General features: G+C 48.3%; 1 protein-coding gene and 1 non-coding gene across 6 annotated transcripts in view; both read left to right on the top strand.

The window, feature by feature from the left end:
• Srgap3 (SLIT-ROBO Rho GTPase activating protein 3) overlaps positions 1-18,802 on the top strand; it is a 247,907-nt gene extending 229,105 nt beyond the window's left edge. For 4 of the 5 annotated variants that reach the window (XM_048787059.1, XM_048787058.1, XM_048787056.1 and 1 more), the window contains 5 exons: positions 346-425; positions 5,263-5,443; positions 6,747-6,896; positions 8,840-9,167; positions 13,602-18,802. In XM_048787059.1, coding sequence (XP_048643016.1) covers positions 346-425; positions 5,263-5,443; positions 6,747-6,896; positions 8,840-9,167; positions 13,602-14,015 — 1,153 coding nt within the window. In that variant the 3' untranslated portion in view covers positions 14,016-18,802. The remainder of the gene's footprint in view (positions 1-345; positions 426-5,262; positions 5,444-6,746; positions 6,897-8,839; positions 9,168-13,601) is intronic. The other variant, XM_048787061.1, reaches the window with a different exon arrangement.
• LOC125611773 lies at positions 12,732-12,838 on the top strand. Its single transcript, XR_007342024.1, has one exon. It is a non-coding gene; the product is annotated as a U6 spliceosomal RNA (small nuclear RNA).
• Positions 18,803-21,020: the final 2,218 nt, after the last annotated feature.

The raw sequence follows: 21,020 nt of genomic DNA, 5'->3' as shown, positions 1-21,020 counted from the left end.
CATTCCTGTGATAATAACATCAGTTCATTCATGAGAACAGAATTCATGACCCAATCACCTCGTCAGGCACCCCTCCAACACTTTTGCACTGGGGATGAAGTTTCTAACACGTAAACTTTGGGGTCACAGCCAAACCACTGACAGCCTTCGCCAAGAAGGTAACTCAGCTGGGATAGAGCTGACAGAGGGACTCAGGGAAGCTTCCAGCAAGGAGCTGGGAGTGGTTTTCTAGTTAAGAAGATCCATGGGTGATCAGTGGGAAAAGACAGGATGATGTAGGCCTGGGCCTGCTCTGGGTGAGGGCCCACACTCCCCAACAAGTCCCCTTCCTGTGTTTCCTTGCAGTGACAGTCCACACAGTGAGCCAGGGACCATCGATGAAGTTGACCATGACAATGGCACGGAGCCTCACACTAGTGATGAAGGTGAGTGAGGGGAGGTCTGGGGCCAGGAAACTCACCTGGAAAGCTTTCCTGCTGCCTCATGCCACCCCACAGGGCTGGCCCACATAACCCTCCAGCTCCAGGTCAGCACTGCCATCCCTCAGAACAGATGGGCACTCAGGGAAACCTCAGAAAAAAACCTCCATTGCGCAGGGCAGCTTCCGGCACAGGCCAGACAGAGCAGATCCTGGGAGCACTCGCTGTGTTGGCCACACCCCACTCCTGGCTCACGTGATCCCTCTGTGTCCTGCCTGGCCCAGGTGCAGATCCTAAATGGCAAGAGTGTCCCAAGTAGGAAGCAACCACTGTCCCACTGTCCCTCTGTTCCTCTGTCCCTCTCCCCTGCATACCTGTTTTGCACCAGGCCTATGGTAGGACCTGAGACGAGGAGGTGAAGGAGACGGGTCTGTCTCCAGACCTCGACAGATTGGACACAGCTCCACGTGATGATGCAGAGTGGTAATGCCAGGCTGCGGGTGCATCCCAGAGCAGCAGGCACCCAGACATGACGCCAGGGTGATGACCCTGGGAAGTGTGTGGACAGGGAGAAAGGCCAGCTGGGCTCTGAGGGACTCACTAGATTCTTCCACCCCTACTAGACTAGGAAACTGGACTGTGTGGACAAGCAATCTGGGTAACATGGACCAAGAGCCAACTTACCTGGGCAGAGTGGGCACAGTGCCAGGGCCCTGGATACTTGCAGGGCCCACTAATATGCTTTCATTTCTTTTAAAAGCAGAAGGAAAATGAATATGATGTCCAGTCTGGATTATGCTTGTCTTTATGCCAATGTAGTTGTAAAATACAATGATTATTTTTTTAATAGTGGAAGGGACTCCTGCAGGCCTAAGTGCCTAGGGCCCATGGCAGTCATAATATGACCCTATGTGGCCAAGCATAACCTTTTTTCTCCTTGTCATAGTTTTATGTTTTTTAAAAATCATAACTTATCAGTTCTTTTACTTGGCCTTTGTATTTTCCTTGGGAGACAATCCTAGGCCCTGTTGGCCAGCACATTTGTCAGGGGAATTTATTTACTCATGTGAAGTTTCTAGGAGTTGGTAATAAAGGCAACACAGGGTTTTCACATTGTAGTAGAACTATTTGGTTGCTAATGACAGAACCCCCAACTCAGATAGACTTACACATAAAAGGGAATCAGGTCATACACCTGAAAACTCTAGGATACGTATGCCTTCAGGCACAGTTGGATCCAGGAGCACAGACACTTTTGTTAGGACTTTGTGTCCATCTTCCTGTTCAGCTTCCCTCTGTGCTGGCTTCGTTCTCAGGTGGAATCTTGCTGGGAGGTGGTCTCACAGTTCCAGGCTTTCACTGTTCTATTTCCCAAAGTCCCAACGGGAAAAGCTTCATTTTCATCATGTTTCTAAGAAATGTCCGGGGGCAGAGTCTCCATTGGACTGCCTTGGGCCACACCCAAGCATCATCAAATCCCTGTGATCAGGGAGGGAGCTAATGGTTAGGCCTGGGTCACAGGTGCAGAAGACCAAATCTAGATGTAACATTCATCTTAGCCAAATCCTAGGGGTCTAAAGGCATCCTGGACTGAGGCGAGTGTTCTGCAAAGACTTCACTGGAAGGCCACCACCTTCTGCTTTTTCAGAGTGATCTGCTTTCCTTTTCCCTTCTGTTCCTCCCTCCCTCCCTCCCTTCCTCTTTCTGCCACCTCCAGTCCCCCCCCCAGCCCCGCCCTTCTCACTCCATCTGCTGCTCTTTTTATTTCTGGATCTCTCTCTCTCTCTCTCTCTCTCTCTCTGATAAGTTATGATTTTTAAAAAACATAAAACTATGACAAGGAGAAAAAAGGTTATGCTTGGCCACATAGGGTCATATTATGACTGCCATGGGCCCTAGGCACTTAGGCCTGCAGGAGTCCCTTCCACTATTAAAAAAATAATCATTGTATTTTACAACTACATTGGCATAAAGATAAGCATAATCCAGACTGGACATCATATTCATTTTCCTTCTGCTTTTAAAAGAAATGAAAGCATATTAGTGGGCCCTGCAAGTATCCAGGGCCCTGGCACTGTGCCCACTCTGCCCAGGTAAGTTGGCTCTTGGTCCATGTTACCCAGTCTTTTTATCTCATTTTTGAATGGTGTCTTTGTTGGATGTAGGATTCTTGGTTGACAGATCTTTTCCTTGAGCACCCTGAGCATGGCCTTCCACTGTCTTCTGGCACCCATTGTTTCTGTCAAGAAATCAGCAGACAAATGAGGGCGATGTCCCAGATGTCTGGTGAGAATTAAGCATGATGATGTAGGTAGAGCAGTTTGCACATACTAGAAGCTGAATTTGTTCACACAAACAACAAATATGTACCAAGTGCCTACTAGTCCCAGGGACTCTTCTAGAGGTGGGACGATAGCAAGAAATAAAATGAAATCTCTGTCCTAATGTTGTTCACAGTGTAAAAAGACTGACAGTAAACAAGTCTAAAAATCACATGAGCACACACACACTCAGACACACATATAACTTCAAGTTGTAATAAACACTATGGAGAAAACCCCCAGAAAGTGTCAGAAAGTGATTAGGCAATTGGGGCTTCTGTGATTGGGTCTGGTCAGGAAAGGCTTGTTAAGGCAATGGCACTTGAGTACAAACCTGAATGAAATTAGGAAAGGGCACACAATGGTTATTAAATATTTGTTGGATGTGGATGAATACAAAGGCAGGTCCCACACGTGGCCAGGGGTGGGAGAAAAGCATTCTAGGGAGAGACAATAACAAGTCCAAAGGCCATGGGGCAGGAAAAAGCTTGGCATGTCTTAAAAGCATCAAGTAGACTCTATGAATATTTATGGGGAAGTATTTAGGAGAACTGTCCTGATGTCTGCGGCTTACTTTAAAAATAAAGTAATGGGGACTGGGAGTGTGGCTCAGTGACAAAGTGCTTGACTATCATGTGCAAGGCCCTGGGTTCCATGCCCAACACTGCAAAAAATAAAAAGGTAGATGAATGGATAGAGAGTGGGATGGATAAATATATGATAAAACTAGTATAGTATAATATTAATAAAATTTAGTTGATGGATATATACACCTTCACTGTAAAATTATTTCAGTTTTATTTTGTGTTTGAAAAATGTCATATAAATGTTGGAGGAGAAATACCAAGAAGGTGCGAGCAGATTGCATGAGAGGTGGAAGTGGTAGAAGATGAGATCTCAAGGTTCCTGGGCACAGAGGGCCTCAGGAGCCCTGGGGAGACACTGGAGTTTTGTTCCAAGACAGAGGGGGTTTTGGGCAAGGGAGTTTCATGATCTGATTTATGATTTTGAAAGATCCTTCCAGTGTCTCTGGGGAGAAATAACTCTAACGAAGCAAGAGGGAAAGTGAGGAGGGCACGCAGGGGGAAGTAGTGATCTAAACCAAGGTAGCAGCAGAGAAATGTGGTCGGAGTTGGTGGCCCGTTTGAAAGAATTGCTGCTGGTTAGGTCATTGGGGCCCCAGAGCAGCCCCAAGGCTCTGGCCTCAGCAGGCAGGTTCTTGAGAGGGGGAAGATGAGGGGATTAAGTACGGCTGACAGTGGGGGAAGTGGGGTGGGCATGAGAAACCCAAATAACAGATTTGCTAATAAACTGTAGCTGCTATTACTGTTTGTACTGCACACTTACATAACGACATCTGCGAACACATGTGTTCTCACTTAGCTTGTGGCTCAGTGTGGCTCCTCCTCTCCTATTTTGTTTCTTTCCTTTTACATTTTCCAACAACCCTTCCCAACTCCCCACCATCACTTCAGCGCTAGACTCCAGGGAAGGGAAAGGCAAGAACAAGGAACGCAGGTGGCCCCTCAGTGCTTCTCTGAGCCTCAGCAACCCACTGGTTGGGTCAGCACCTTTCTCTAGGAGGAGGGTCTGGGTCCCAGCAGGCCCCAGGGGTGAAGCCATCCGGGGGTGAAGCCATCTGAGCTCTGTCCCGTCTTACACAGTTCAGGCCTTCCTGTCTCTGGTAATCAGGCTGGCAGATAGGTTGTTAACAGGCAGGTTCCACATGTGGCTAGGGATGGGATTCAAAGACGCAGCAGAGATGTGGACAAAGTCTCCACACTGCCCTGACAAGGTGACTGTGTGTCAAGATCTGAGTTCATCCAACCCCGTCAGCTTTCTGTCATTTTCTTCCTCCCTTCCATTCCCTGTGTCAGAATAGCATTTAAAGACATTTCTGGCTGAACTGTTTGAGGCCCACTCCCTGCAGAAGGCCATCTGTCACTGAGGCTAGATGTGTCAAAGCCACTGCATCTCACAGGGCCACAAGCACAGTCTTCTTGAGACGATAGCTTTCAGAGGGGCATGGACATGTGCAGAGTAGAGTGTTGGGGGACTCGAACAAGGTCATGTCTTCCCTCTTCTCTGGTTTTCCATGCTGTCCGTGGCCCTTAGAAGTTTCACCCTCAGCTCAGCCTTTGGTGTTTTGGGACTGGCTTATTTCAGTTAGCATGATAGGAGAATATCATTTGCTGATAAATAGCCATTTATTGGCAAATGCCATAATCAAATATTGTTCTAATGAGGGTTTAAGAGATGGGAACAAGTCAGGCAGTGGAAAATGAGGGTCTGCTATGCCAACTGTCACTGGACACTTTGAGAAATAAGATGACTTGCCTGAGGTCACAGGGTGGGAGTGGATCTGAGCCTAGAACCCCCCGGGCGTCCTGAGCTCCAGGCCACATGTTGTCACCTGGCTTGCCCTGCCTTGCCCTGTAGAAGCCAGGGCCATCTGAGTGAGGCTCCTGGGATGCCCTCTGCTGATCTCATGAAGCTTTTTCTCTTTCTTGCTTTCCTTTCAGAAGTGGAGCAGATCGAGGCCATTGCCAAGTTTGACTATGTAGGGCGGTCGCCACGCGAGCTGTCCTTCAAGAAGGGAGCCTCGCTGCTCCTGTATCACCGCGCCTCAGAAGACTGGTGGGAGGGCCGTCACAATGGAGTGGATGGACTCATCCCTCACCAGTACATAGTTGTACAGGACATGTGAGTGGGAATTGGGACTTTCTGGGAATAGATTAGTGGTAATAGATTAGTGATGCCTGCAGTGGGCACTGGAAAGGAGTAGTAGGCCGTGTGCTGGCAGTTTGTTCTCCCTGGTATAATATGTTTGATGTTCTGTAAGAACAGGTAAACCTAACTTCCCTTTAAATGATAATCCACTTATTAAATGTGCAAATTGCTCATCCATCAGAGTACACAGAGACTATGTGTTATCTGCCTGCCACTCTGATCCATCTGACAGCCTCCAGGGTGCTTGTTAATTACAGTTCTTAGTGTCCAGTGGATCTTTCCATATTTCTGCACCTTCCTGGGCTTTCTCATAGCTGCTGGCGAGGTCACCATTAACTGCCCACCATCCTCCAATGCAGAGGTGATTCTCTCAGGGGATGGGCAGGAAAAAAAAATGTCCTGGTTTCTGATTAATAAGGAACCATTTTTTACAATTTCAGGGATTAAAATATTTAAAAAACCCACACCCTAAATACCTAGTCCCACCAGGAAGCTCACAAAGTTTACACATTCCATTTCTTTGAAAGCCATTGAAGACTCCTGTGCACACCTTCCCTAAAATCTCTGGCCAGGCTCAGGGGAACTGATTTATCATGGAAATAGACACCAAGCTGAACTTCACAGAAAGGGGACCAAAAGCCTATGTTTTGATAGGAAAGAGGAAGGTCTAAGCCAGAGAACAGGCCAGGGCCAAGCAAACTGTAAGAGGAATAGTGTAGTGGAGGGTTCTTGGCTGATGTCCCCAGGTTTCTTAGGGCAGGAACAAATCATTGGAAGAGAAAGGGCTACAGGGGTTGGGTGGGGGGCAGGGGGAGGCTGCAGGCCTTCACTATAGTCCTATACCTCAGGTGAGGGAGGTGAGGGATAGAAACACCTCTTCCTCCTTTACTTAGTGTGAAACCACTTCTCATGGAGCCACATGGAGGCTCAGCACTCAGAACTTTGAACTCAATATTTAGATACCACCCCCCGCCCCATCCTTCCAATATGCCTCCTGCATTTAGTTTGTCTCAGCCTGTGCACAGCCTGGGAGAGAAGAACGAGCCAGAGAAGGGGAAAGGAGAAAGTGGGCATGGGTTGCAGGGATAGAAGAGGGTCTCCTGCCAGAGACACGAACTCCAGGAGCATTGCAGTGGGCATGCATGGCGGGAAGGTGGCTCCTTCAGAGCCGTGGGCACAGTCAGCCATAGGCAGGAGCTCCTCGCAGGTACCAGGGAGCCATGTGCATCCTGGTTCTTGGGAGGGGCATCTCCAATTCACATCTCTCTCCCTCTAGGGATGATGCCTTCTCTGACAGCCTGAGCCAGAAGGCTGACAGCGAGGCCAGCAGCGGGCCACTGCTGGACGACAAGGCCTCCTCCAAGAACGACCTCCAGTCCCCCACAGAGCACATCTCGGATTATGGCTTTGGGGGGGTGATGGGCCGGTAGGAAACATGGGTTCATTTTCTTCCTGCTAGTGCCATGTGGGTTCATGTCTGAACTGGGAGGGGCGAGAGGGCAGGAAGGAGAGAGGAGGCTTGTGCAGGCCCTGCTCCCCACAGAATATGACATTGGGCACAATTGGTGGGGGGAGGCTGGAGCTGATTGGAGGATGCCAGGGACAAAACAGCGTGGTGTTGGGTAGGGGGCTTGAGGAGCAGGAGGAAAGACAAATGCTGGGAACTCAGCGCTTTTCACTGGAAATAATGACGGTAAATTAGCACAATTGGCAAGTACTTTTACTCCCCCTGTCCTGCACCTCCTCCCAGCTTTCTGGTGAAAACCAGAGTTGTTATAAAGTACTTTAAAAAACGTAAAGCTCCCATATTCCCCCAAATTGCGCTATATAAACAGAAAATTCCCACCTACTCATGTGGTGGGGGAAGTTGACACTCGGCTCCACCCACTTCTTTGGTGGGAGCAGATTTCCCAATTTCTTCCCTCCCCTGTGTGGGCTGGGCTGTGTCACATGACCTGTATATCAGCAGGGAGCAGCATGCACCATTCTATGAACCAGTATGGTCCAGAATATGTGGTGGTTAAAAAATAAGAAAAAGAAGAAAAGAAAAAGAAAAGCTGGCAGTTTCTCACTGCCTTTTTATCCCCCCACATAGGAGTCTCTGAATGTTACTCTGTTTTTCTAGAAAGGTCATGTGATCAGCCCACATGTGTGGGTATTTGCTCACAGAGCCAAAGAAATCAGCGGCATGTTCTATTCAATTCAGCAGAAAGGTCGGGACACTGTGATAGGTGATAAAATCGAGGGACTCGAGGAAGCAGGAGGCTGGGGTAGAGAATGAAAAGGTTGTGTGTCACAGAGCCCACCAGGGCCACTCTTCTCCTGCCTCTCTCTTCCTTTCCCCCTTCCCTCTCTCATCTCCTTTTTTTTCTTTCTTAATACCTCTTTCTCTCTACACCTCTGCTTTGGTCCTGTTGGGGCACCCACAGGCCTGCTTAGCTTGGCTGGGTGGTAGGGTCTGAAGTGCTACTGACCACACGGAACTTGGTTCCTAGTCACATTCCATTCCCAAGGTACCACCTCTACCTGACCCCTTTTCTCTTCCAGCCTTCCCTCCCCTCACCAGGGCCGCTGGGTCCTTGGTGACTTCCACAGGGTGCAGCAAAACCTTTTATCTTCAAGGTACTCTCAAACCCACTTAAGAGCAGGCAGGGAGTAGTGCCCCCACTCAACAGAACAGAATGGACCTGAAAGAGAAGCCAGGAAACTCGTGGCAGACACAGAGGGCAAGGAGCAGCCCTCCCGATCCACACTCCCACCCCTGTTCACACCCACAGACCTCCCTGAGGTGGGAGGAGTACCCACATGCCCCACAGGCTCATTGAAGATGCAGTGTTTACTCTTAAATGGCCAGTTTCCCAAGATCTGGAAAAGCCTTATAGATACCTTTGTCTGGGGAGATGGGGAGTGGGGGACAATAGTGAGTAGATGTTCAGTTCCCAGGGGGGCCCTCCTGTGCTTGCAGGGTGCTGGTGGCTTTTCGGTATAGTCAAGCCTCAATGCTTCAAACCAATTAGAAAGAAGCCTACAGGAAACATGAAAATGTATCATGAGCCCGACTGAGCTTACCCAAGCATTTCCAGGTTGAAATCCTCCTGGCCCCGACTTAATAGTAGATGAGATTCGTTTTGTAATGAGCACCACTGCTGTCTGCAGCTGGAAGCACCGTCCCACACCTCCCCCTGTGGCTGTGTGGGCCCAGTTGGTCCTCTGATGTGGAATTGCACAGTCTGACCAAGTGAGGCTTCACTATACCTGTTCCCTAGACTAGTGTGTAGTGCGTGGCTGTAGTGGGGGTTGGATGGCCCATTCTGAGACTGGCCAGGGTTGACTTCTGCCCCATGCCCCTGCCCCCTGGCTCCTTTGCAGAGTGCGGTTACGATCTGATGGAGCGGCCATCCCCAGGCGCAGAAGCGGGGGCGACACGCACAGCCCACCCCGGGGCCTGGGCCCCAGCATAGACACGCCACCCCGGGCCGCCGCCTGCCCCAGCAGCCCCCACAAAATCCCTCTTACCCGGGGGAGGATCGAGAGCCCTGAGAAGAGGAGAATGGCGACGTTTGGGAGTGCTGGCAGCATCAACTACCCCGACAAGAAGGCGCTCTCAGAAGGGCACTCCGTGAGGTCCACCTGCGGCTCCACCAGACACAGCAGCCTGGGGGACCACAAGTCCCTTGAGGCTGAGGCCCTGGCAGAAGTAAGGGCCCGGGGAAGGCAGCTAGGCCAACAGAGACCTCCAGAGAGGGGGCGGGGTAGGAACCTGCCTTGTGGAAGTGCCCCCTGGCCTTTGCCAGACTTAAGGTTAAGCCAGAGAATAAGAGAGTGAGCTGGCTTCCCTTCTCTTGCTGGGCCTTCCCTTGGGGACACAAGTTGGTTGGATACAGCTGCTGGCTGGGGCTTCTGTAAAGGCTGAAAACTCCCCAATGTCCAAAGATGGGATTGGCTGGATTATGGGTATGGGGCAATGGCAGGTCTCTCTGCAAGATGATATGGCTGAGTTCATCCATCCATCCCGTCATCCTTCCATCCATCCATCTGTCATTCATTCCTTTATTCATTTATTGACAAATATCAATTGAGCATCTATTATGCTATGCTAGGCATTGAAAGTACAGTGAAGAGCTGAAATAGACTTTGGCCCTGCTCACATGGAGATTGTGATTTAGAGAGGGGGAAGAGAGAGCTTGCAACCAGGAGATGCACACAGCCTTGAAATGCCAGTGAGCTTGTTGACCTGTACCCTGAGTGGAGTTCAGGGAAGATTCCAAGGTAATACCCAACACAAACAAGACACCCAGCCACTGGAACTCCTGTCCACAGCCCCAGGGTCTGGCTTGGGCCATGCCCAAATGCCCACTCCCATGGCATCCCTGGGACTGGTGCCTTGGCATGAGTCAAGCAGAAGAACCAAGAAATTTGTTGCTTCTCCATCCTCCAAGGCTGGCCGTCCTCTTGGGAAACATCCCCAGCCCCCCACCATCATCTGGACACTATACAGGTTGGAAGCTCTCTCAGTCACAGTAGGGGTAGACAACTACCTGGCCCAGAGCCCTTTACATAAAGAGTCCAATGCAGTCTAGGGCCCAGTTTCTAAAAGTGGGTCCCACCACAGACAGGTTCCATGGGATGTCAGTGGGATGGGGCAGTACTCTGTGGTGCAGTTGGAGGATGTGGGTCTGATAAAGTCATAAGGCTTAGAGAAGCCAAGATTTCTCAGCAACATAAAATAATGTCCAGGTGATGTGAATATCCCACAAAGGGAACAGGGCACACCCCACCTCCCAGACTTCTTTTACCTTCATTTATTTATTTGTTCATTTATTTTCAGTACTGGGGATAGAAGCCAGGGATGCTCTGATACTAAGCTACATCTTCAGCCCTTTTTATTTTGAGGCAGGGTGTTGCTAAGTTGCTCAGGATGGCCTTGAGCTTGTGATCTCCTGCCTCAGCCTCCCAGTGGTCAGCCCTTGATTCACATAGCATTTTGCAAGCCCAACCCAAGGAGAGCACTTGGGGAAATGCGGCCCATGTTCTCTGTGGGCAATGATATCTACACACTCTAATAGCTGAATTCAAGAGCTCTTTTCACTGACTGAAATAAAATAGGAGCTCACAATAAACAATTTGTAAACAGCTAAGATGACACAGGATAGGCACCAGCCTGTTCAGCATCAGCTCTGATGAGTCCTTGACTTTGCAGCCTATGAAGGGGAGGGATGGCATGCAAAACCCTGAGTATTAGATGGGGTTACCCCAAATTTTCTAGTCTCAAAATGTTCTTTAGGATTTAGATTTGAAACCCAATTAGGAACTGTGTGACATTGTCATCAAAAGTGAGACGGTCTCATTTGGGAGGAGGTGAAAAGCGGCTGCCTTCCCTGCTCTGCCCATCCCAGGTTCCTCTCTGCAGCTCCTCTCTGGAGACTCGCTCATCATCTGTCGGACTAATGCAAGGCTCCAGCCTAAACCGCTTGGCTCATCTTTCTCTGAGCTTTCTGTCTTTCTGGCTCACTGTGCCAGGGTACAGTGGTGGTGGCAGCAGGAGGGATGGAGGTGGAGGGATGAGAATTACATTTTATTTGTTGAAGTTTTGCCTTTTAAAGCCACCAGAGGGAGCAGTGAGGGCAACTGAGAACTTAATTCCAGCAGAGCTGGGGACACTGGAGCAATTCTTGAAAGTGTCCCTGAAGGGTAGGGAGGTAGCAAACAGGGGGAGAATAGCCATCTCTCCCTTCCAACAGAGAATCTCCTGCAACTGATTATATATATATATAATATGTATTTAGGATTTAGATTTATATGATCATATATATATATTTATATGATCATATATATATATATATATATATATTTATATGATCATATATATATATATATATATATATATTTAATTGTAGATGGACACAATACCTTTATTTTATTTATTTATTTTTATGTGGTGCTGGGGATCGAACTCAGTGCCTCACACATGCTACGCAAGTGCTCCACCACTGAGCCCCAGCCCCATCCCTGTAACTGTTCCTTTTTAAATTTGCCGGGGTTCTGGGGCAAGGGATAAAATATCGTGGGAAACATAAAAGTTGATGCCTGTTATTTGGCCTGGGCAGGCAGGGGCTGCCTGTAGACCAGGGAGAGGAGAGAATACAGAAGCCTGGGGTCAGCTACATCTCCAGGCTCCAGCCCCAACTGCCTCACTAGACTCCTATGTGTTTTTCAGGATGGGCCTCAGGATTTGCAGAGGAGCAAGCAGGACTTAATAATCATCCCTCCTCACTGAGGTTGTGCACAGCACCTGCCAGCGGTGCTTTTAAGCAGTGTCCCCTCATGGTGTCCTCAATGGCCAAGCCATAATGCTCTGGCCGGGTTCTGGCTCTGCAGCTCCTTTGGTACCTGTGGGCCATGGAGGCATCCCGGCAAATGATCATGTGACCCAGAGACAGTGGGGCCAAAAGGAGTTGGAAAACCATTGTCTGGTAGTTTACAGAGCTTCATGACATCCATCATCTCATTTCATCTTCCCAGTGAATGTGTGGGCTTTTAACAAATGAACAAAATCCAGTGCAGGGTGACCAAGACTTGCCCAAGGTCACAGAGTCAGCAAGTGGCTGCAGTCTTTTCATTCAAATCTGCAGGGCCTTGTGCCCTGGCCAGAGGCTCCTGGGTTCATGTTGTCCTCCAGCTCCAGCCCTGCCTCTGGCTTGGGGAGGCCAACACCTGGGATGACTGGCGCCAGGCTGGCCTGAGCTGGCGACCAACTCTGTGTCATTCAAAGTGCTCCCATCCTGAAAAGCTCTCAAATATTACAATGTTTCCGAGAATTACATATCAAGTAATTTTTGGTTTTTTTTAACAATTTTATTGTGTTATTTTATTTTTTATTTATTTTTAAATTTTTTTTAATATTAGTTTTCGGCGGACACAACATCTTTGTTGGTATGTGGTGCTGAGGATCGAACCCGGGCCGCACGCATGCCAGGCGAGCGCGCTATCGCTTGAGCCACATCCCCAGACCTCAAGTAATTTTTCTATAGGCAAGGATGATCTTTTTTTCCCCCCTTGGTACTGGGGATTGAACTCAGGGGCACTTGACCACTGAGCCACATCCCAAGCCCATTTTTGTATTTTATTTAGAGACAGGGTCTCACTGAGTTGCTAAGTACCTCACTGTTGCTGAGGCTGATTTTGAACTCCCAATCCTCCTGTCTCAGCCTCCCAGGCTGCTGGGTCAAGGATGATTTTTGAATTAAAAAAAATAACACATGTGCTCGCTTCGGCAGTACATATACTAAAATTGGAACTATACAGAGAAGATTAGCATGGCTCCTGCGCAAGGATGACACGCAAATTTGTGAAACGTTCCATATTTAAAAAAAAAAAAAAAAGTTAAATAATGGTACAAATTTGTGGAGTACAAATTTATGAAGTTTTGATACATCCATACCTGGAATAGTGATGAAGGATTTTTTTTAATGAAAAATGATGATTGGGGCAGGGCCTCTGGAGTCAGACTATCTGGGTTCAGATTTGGGCTTTGCCACTAATAGCTGTGTGATCTTGGGCAAGTTACTTAACCAGTCCGAGCTTCAGTTTCCTCATGTGTGAAACAGTGGTTGCTACCTTGTAAGAATGGGGATTAAATGACTTATGAGTACAAAGGATTTGGGTTGGTGCTTACTGTCAAGTGTTAATGCTATTGTGGTTGCACTACTACTTTTGAGTGTTTATGTGTGTTAGGTGTTATGTCATGCTCTTTGCAGAGATCATATCACTTAATACACTCATCAACTCTGGGTTTAGTATTAATTATAATTATCTCTAAATTGCAGAAGAGGATTCTGAGGCTCAGAGAGGTAAGGTCACTTGCCCAGGGTCATACAGCAAGGAAGTGTCAGAGGCAGAATTCGAGCATCTGGCTGACTCTGGTAGTCTGACCTGCCTTTACTAATATACTTCCCATACATGGGACACCCACATTGATCCTCCCATTTGATTTTAAGATGCCCTGGGGACTTATTCTCCACCCAGGCCATGAGGCTCCTGTGGGAACCTCAAGAAGGACCACGAGCTGGTTAGCAGCCCAGGACCCGACGCCTGCAGTCTCTGTGCTGACTGGAGCTCTCTCTGTCCCCAGGACATCGAGAAGACCATGAGCACGGCTCTCCACGAGTTGCGGGAACTCGAGAGGCAGAACACGGTCAAGCAAGCGCCAGATGTGGTGCTGGACACGTTGGAGCCCATGAAGAACCCTCCAGGCCCCATCAGCTCAGAGCCCGCCAGCCCCCTGCACACCATCGTCATCCGAGACCCGGATGCCGCCATGCGCCGCAGCAGCAGTTCCTCCACCGAGATGATGACCACCTTCAAGCCAGCTCTGTCCGCCCGCCTGGCTGGCGCCCAGCTGCGTCCGCCCCCGATGCGGCCTGTGCGGCCCGTGGTCCAGCATCGGTCCAGCAGCAGCAGCAGTTCCGGGGTGGGCAGCCCTGCCGTGACGCCCACGGAGAAGATGTTCCCCAACAGCTCCACAGACAAGTCGGGCACCATGTGACCTGCTGGGTGGGTGGCACCAGCGCGGCCCACTGTGGCCCGCCATGGCCTAGCCTGGCCTCGGTGGCTTCTACTTGCTTCCCAGTGATGCTGGCCTTGTGAGGCAGAGCTTGGAGGGTCAGCTGGGAGAGAGTATGTGTCTGTGGAGAGCAGAGGCCCAGGCGCTACTGCGCTCAGGCTTGACCATGCGAATCCCACAGACCTGTGTGCAGACAGACACCCCGGGGAGTGCTGCAGCAAGAGCCTGAGTTCAGTGTCTCCCCAAAGTGAGGCAAGATGCCAAGTGGCTTCTCCCGCATATCGTCACTGGAAAATGATCCTCGACATCCTCTCTACATACGTATATATGTGTGTGTGTGTATATGTGTATATATATATACGCATAGACATGTATGTATGTGTAGGTGTCTGTGTATATATAAATATTTATGCATCTCTATACATACTAGATCTGGACTTACATGTTAAATGTATATAGGATCTCCTTTTTCTTTTTATGAAACTTAGATTTACCTCAGACCCATGCCACCTGACATCTCCCGCTGAGTTATTTGGTGGGATTTGCAGGGACTTCTCTGGGAGAACTTAAGAGGCCCCACAGTAACTGCAAATGAAGCAATATACCACTCACCTGCAGAAAAACAGTCTCCCACTGTCTCCAGAAGTCGTGGCCTTCCAGAACAGTCTGCCCCTAAAGGCAGGGTGGGGCAGGCAGTACCCTAAGCAGGCGGGGAACCCTTCAGAGAAAACCCTCCGTCCACCCCAGAGACCCTGCCCTTCCATCCAGAGGCCCAAGGCCAACTGTACCCCCCAAAGGCACGGGAGGAAGTTGGCAAGAAGATCCCTGACCACAGCATCCTTGTGTTTGTATTGTAGAAACAGGGGACAGCAAGACCCTAAACCCCATCGTAGCACAGTATTACATGTGGTTGGGAAAAAGGAAAAAAAAAATAATACAGTGGTGTGAAATACTTCAAATCCTAGAAATGCTGTAGGAATAAATCTGTGGTAACTATAGAGGTTTAACTTATATCTTCAAAATATTTAATTTTTTCTTTTCCTGGTTCTACTAATTATACTGTGTCAGATTTGGAACTCAACAGGCAAGGAGGCTTTCTGAGTCACATCATTTTCATATAACATTGGGCTTGACACACTTCGGGTCTTGCCCTCTTGCATGAAGCACGTGAGCTATAGGTGCCCCAGTCAGAGGGAGGCCCAGGAGGGGCCAGGGAACACCATAGGTTGGTTGAGTTTATGCAAGTGAGATCACTTCCTGCCCTCCCTTCCCCTGCTCCCTCCAGAGCATTTAATGTAGGTGAAAATGTGTTTTTCAGATATAAGGAGGAAAGCTTTTGCCTCTTGGCTGAAAAAAAGCTTTCCAAGTTGTTCTTCTCTGCTTCCGTTTGACATCCTCTTCTGATCGCTCTGTTTTCTAGAGATGGCTGTTTCTGGGTAATGGAGCACAAATCTGATCCTAATGGGATGGACCACTTTGACTTGCTCCCCTCTCATGCCAAACCAATGGTCTTTTCGTTATTGTTCTCAGGCTTTCTCTCTCTTCTCTCAGCCTCTGGGGTTTGGAGTCAGAAGTCCAAAATTTCAGTCCCAGTCCCCAGCACTCAGGAGCTGTGAGACTTTGGGCATGTCACTCCACTTCACCAAACCTCGCTTTCCTGCCCCATAAAATGAGGCTGATAAAGATAAGCAAGCAAGCTAAATCAACTGGAAAGCCCTGTACTGATGCTATTGCTGTTATTATCATTAGAAAGGTGAGTCTTTCAGACCCTAAAACCATCCAGACCTTCTGGAAAGCTCCTAATGGCATTTGAGAAGTGGGTCCTGGAATTTCCCTGCCAGCTTGCAGTATCACCATTAGCATCTCCCCCCATTGGTTGAAGTTTGCCCTCTCCTGTGGTCCTACATGAAAAGGTAAACACACTGGGAGAGACCTAGTGAGTCTCTGACACCTGGATGTGTGGGTACAGGAAGCCATTCTGCCTTGTCTCTGGACTGGCCTTGAAACCACACTGTGGAAGGAGGAATCAAGAAAGGCTGTACCAGGAAGAGGCCAGTGATGAATTTGACCTCCCTTGTTTTGCCGAGAGCCCCCAACCCTTCTCCTTTAGCTCCTGATATGAAAGGCTCTCTGCCTTTGTGCACATAGACAACCCCTTTTACAGTGTAGGAGAGTTAGGCCTGGGGGTGTGCTGGGACCTGCCCAAGAGGTGACAGATGTCTGAGAGTAGGGCTCTGTCAGGCACTGGATGTTGTTCATTTGCAAGGATTCTGTACCGTCCAGCCAAGTTGTAGGAATTCTCATCTCCAGCCCAGAGATACTCCCAGACCTTAAATCTCTGCCACAAATACCAGACGAGAAGCAAAGATTTAAGCAGACAGATCTATTCCCTGATATACGTAGCACCAGTCAAGCTATGTAGATCGTTCTCTGGAATTGACAGCTTCCGTTTTCCTTACCAAAAAGGGACCTGCCTTTCCCAGACTTAACTTGAAGGTTTTTGTTAAGCACCTATTTTTCCCCCCAATGGAAAAATGACAAGTTCACATATGGGGAAGTAGGCACCCAGATGGCAGATGATGCCCCTCTCACCTGGCCCCTTGATCAGAGCCCCATTGCAGGACACAAGGGAACACACTGTCCTTGCCACCCCTTTCCTCATCCGGCACTGCGCATGCCTCAGCCTCCCTTCACATCACTCAGCCCAGCAACGTCCACTGGGCATCTCGTCTCAGCTCCTGCCTGTTGGAGTCCACTATATATTGCTGTATTTGCTTAAATGCTGGAAAGTAACTGTTAAAAAATGTGAAACTGTACTTTTTTAAAAAGGCTACAATTAAATTCTAGCCAATGCCACTCACCAAATCTTCGCACCTAGTCGTAGATAGATCAATGTAAAAACCAATACCAGAAACCTAACTGTACAGTGGGTGTGGGGGTAATGTAGTAACCTAGTTAGTAGTCCTCAATATAACCAATTGTACAAGGGGAAGTGGTGTTTATCTACCTGTTCATCACCATTATTGAAAGCTGTACTGATCAGCTAGTTGATAACGGGCATTTTTTTGTTGTTTTGTTTTGTTTCGTTTTGTTTTTGGCTTCACGGAATGGCTTACCCTGAGGTCAAGCCTTTTGTCTTTATGTAGAACTGATGTTCAGGAATGAACCAGCAAGATGTTCATTTAAAACTGACCAAAGACGATTAATTCCTGGTCTAGTTTCCTGGGCCTCATGGCCCAGCAGCCGCTCGAGACCTTTCGTGGACAAAATTGAGAACAAGCCGTGCTTCCAACCCCATGCCCCCTCCCTATACCCTCTTCTGTCCCTTTCCTCTTAAAAGAGCTGCTCTGAGCTGTGGGATTCTATGAAAAATTCTTGCCTTTCCTTGTTTTCAGTGCTAACGATTTCTCACCTCGAAGCGCCTTTTGAACCCCGGACAGAACGCACAGCTGGAGGGAGTTGTGGGTTTGGGAATGAGACTCGGGAGTCTTTTCTCTGAAGTCACCAGGCCAGGGGTCAGGAGAGAAATGGATTCCCAAGGGACGAAAGGTTTCTATTCAATGAAGAAATCGGAGTGGGAAGAGACACAGGGAAATTGAGCCATTCTTTGGCCACTGGCTGGAACCAGCAGTTCAGAGATCTGCCTTATAAACAGACACTTCAAACTGGCTTGTGGTGCACAACGGGGAGCCAGTGTGGGAAAGGGCCTCTTTGCAGGGCCTCCTTCTCTGCTGGCATCTCCTGGAGTGCCTTGGTGGGTATATTTCTTTCTCATTCAGGAGGCATGGATGTGGGGACTTCTTGTGACCTGGTCATCATTTGTCTCACCGTGCGTGCGCAGCTAATAGGCAACCACAAGGACTAACGTGCACAGGTTCTTCCTTTCAGTCCTTCTACTCCTAACTTTTCACACATCCAGATGGGTTCACACTAGAACAAATGCCTCATTCTCCTGAGAAACCCAGAAAGAAGACAGGCTGGCTCACAGCCACAGTGGTGGCCCCGTTGGGCTGGGAGGGAGTTGGGTGGTGGGGGAGAAGTCAGAAAGGGGTGAGCCGAGGTGTTGCTTAGCTGATTTTCTGCTGTGCAGAGCTAATGCTGAAGTTTCATGTCAATTTCCCCGGTTCTCTGGGGTCTCCTCTCTTCTGAGCAGCCTTGTAGAGAATTCCCCACATACCCAAAGCTGCCCAGGGGAGCTGAGAGAAGGGACTTTGCTGTCAGGTCTGAGTCCTCCTGGCCTCTCTGAGGTTGATCTGCCAGTGTCCCGCTGTCCCATCCTCTGGGACTGGCCAAATGGCCACCGCTGCCCCTTGCTGACACCTCCTTTTTGTGTGAACTGTCCCAGACAAATAACAAAGCTATTCTTGAACCAGCGTGCACTTTGCCTTCCTTCAACGGAAGTCGATCCTGGCTAGAGTTTCTGCTCAGGCCCTTGTCCCGGCAGTGTGACTGTTTACATGGTTTGGCAATAGGTTTGGTTTTGATTGCTTCAGAGTGGCTGGTCTATTTTGTTTCCTTTGGTTTTTCTTCCTCCCCCAAATTGTGACAGGAAAAACAAACAAATTGAAACCACTCTAGGAAATTGCTGGTTGCCTGTCCCCACGTGATGAAAAGTGTCGCCCTTTTCCAGGTGTCGTTTCTCTACCTTGTGACCAAACGCCCGTCCTCTAGGAGTGTCTGATATGGATCCTCTGTTGCGTATTCTGATGGTGCCTGCTGGTTTGACGTGGAGCTAGCCTGTGAAATAAAACAGCTTAACTTTTCTCAAACTTGCTCTGGTGGTTATTGAAAGGCACATCCGATGGGGTGGAGAGGTCCTGGTGGTGGTGGTGGGGGGTGGCCCTTCCTACTCTCCAGCCTGCTCTGTCTGCATGTTTTCCCAGGTAACCATCTCCGAAGTGTCCTTTAGTTCAGATCCAACAAGGTGAAGGTCAAGGATCACTTGGATGGAGAGCTAGTTGAAGAAGGTAACTACTGAAGGTCTGCTGGGAAAACAACTGGAAATGTCAAAGCAAAGGCCAACTGGGAGTGGGAGCTGTCATCAGCAGAAAGTGTTTTTAAAAGTATATGACAAATTGCCAGAGACCACAGGGTACTGATTTCTAATGTCACGCCACATACAACATTTTAGTGTTTATTTTCCAAACGTAAGTGCTATGGCCCCTGGGACCTTTTTGTTCCCCACCCCAATCTGTGTATGTTCTGTTCGGAGACCATTTATTTCTGTCCCAGGCACTGGTTTACACCTTTACATGCATTTTCTTGTTTAACTCTCAAAATAGCCATTGAGGGTTAAGTACCATGATTGTACTCCATTCTGCTGAAGAAGAAACAGGTTCTGAGAGGTTAAGCAGCCTGCCCAAAGTTAGTTTGATTTGAACCCCATCTGTCCAACTCTGAAGTCCTGTCGGACTCCATATTCTTTACGAATGCATCCTATTGTTCCTCGTTGTGTGTGCCTGTGACAGATCTCACAGTTAAGGTAAAGTCAGGGCAGATTCCTGACCTGTCCTTTCTGGGCAGATGGATCTTCACATGAGGGCCTCTTTGCAGGAGAGAATGAACGGGGCCTTTTTCCTGAAGCAGCTCTGTCGTCATTTCTACCCAAACCTCTCACTTGCTCAGTGGTGGCCTCTTGCTGATTCTAGACTCCTCTGCTCCTGAAAGCACACATTTGCTATGCATTCCACAGTCTGTTTATTTCCTCCCAGCAATAGCACTCATTTGAGAATCCCAAATCAGAAGGCTTTCATTCATTCATCAAGAAAGGATGGAGCATTTTTGTGTTTTGCCCCAAGTGAACTGATGGGGACACAGATGGATGAGACCCAGCTTCTACTCTCAAGCTCTCAAAGCTGCATACAGACTAATTGCACAAAATCATAATTTCAGAAGTCTGAAATTGATTTTGACTCAATAATTTATAGAGTAGTATTTCTAATCCACAGAGGCACAAAGAGCAAATTTGAGCTGTCTGACAGCTTTGCCAGGCACAAGGCATTGCTGGATCATTCACTTCCTGGGCACATCTGTTTAGGACGTTTTTTGTTTACAAATGACAAATAAGCAAAAGCCATGGTGAAGAACACCTGTAGTCCCAGCAGCTTGGGAGGCTGAGGCAGGAAGATCACAAGTTGGAGGCCAACCTCAGCAATTCAGCAAGACCCTGTCTCAAAATAAAAAAAGGGTTGGAGATTTGGCTCGGTGGTAAAGTGCCCCTGGGTTCAATCCCCAGTACCAAAAATCAAATGAAACAAAATAAAACAAAAAAAGAAAAGGTGGAGGGGTTGGCTGGTTTTCACATAACTGGAAAACCCAGGTGGGCCCTGGCTTCAAACTCTGCATGAATTGAGGACTCAAGGGGGCAGTATCTTCCCTCAGGTTAGCTCACAATGGCAGAAGAAGCTTCCACTACCTGTATCTCCTCAGTCTCAGTAGGATAAAAATCTTGGATCTGATTTTCCTTGAATGAACCACAGATGCCCAGCTAACATAGCCCCGGGGAATGGAATAGATAAATGTGCCTAAGCACATTTAATGGAATAGATAAATGTGCCTGGTTTCAAGGGTGATGTCAACCCCAGCCAGACTTTGTATTAGCAAACAACAGTTGCCCAAAGGAGATTGCAAGAGCTGTCTTCATCCTATAGATTAATGAGAAATAAAATATGGTTTTTAATCACTCCATTTTAGGGTGGTTAGTTACATATAAAGGGCTAACACATATGTTAGAAAAATGCCTATGCAAATACACTAAAAAATATGTACTTGTCCATGGACTGAGGTTAGGTTAACAATGAAGTTAATATTCATCAAGTGCATTCTATAAGTGAGAACAGTTCAATGCCCTTCACATGTCTTACCTCCTCCAATCCTTCCAGGCACCTGTGGAGGTAGATTCTGTTCGTATCTCTCTTTTTCCAAGGAGGAAACTGCTGATGCTTAGGGAGATTACGTCCAGGATTCCCTAACTGATGATTCCAGAGC

This window comes from Marmota marmota, unplaced genomic scaffold (genome assembly GCF_001458135.2).
Source record: "Marmota marmota marmota unplaced genomic scaffold, marMar, whole genome shotgun sequence".
Lineage (NCBI taxonomy): Eukaryota > Metazoa > Chordata > Mammalia > Rodentia > Sciuridae > Marmota > Marmota marmota.
Note: the sequence above shows the minus strand (reverse complement) of the source record. Positions and strands in the feature narration are given on the sequence as shown.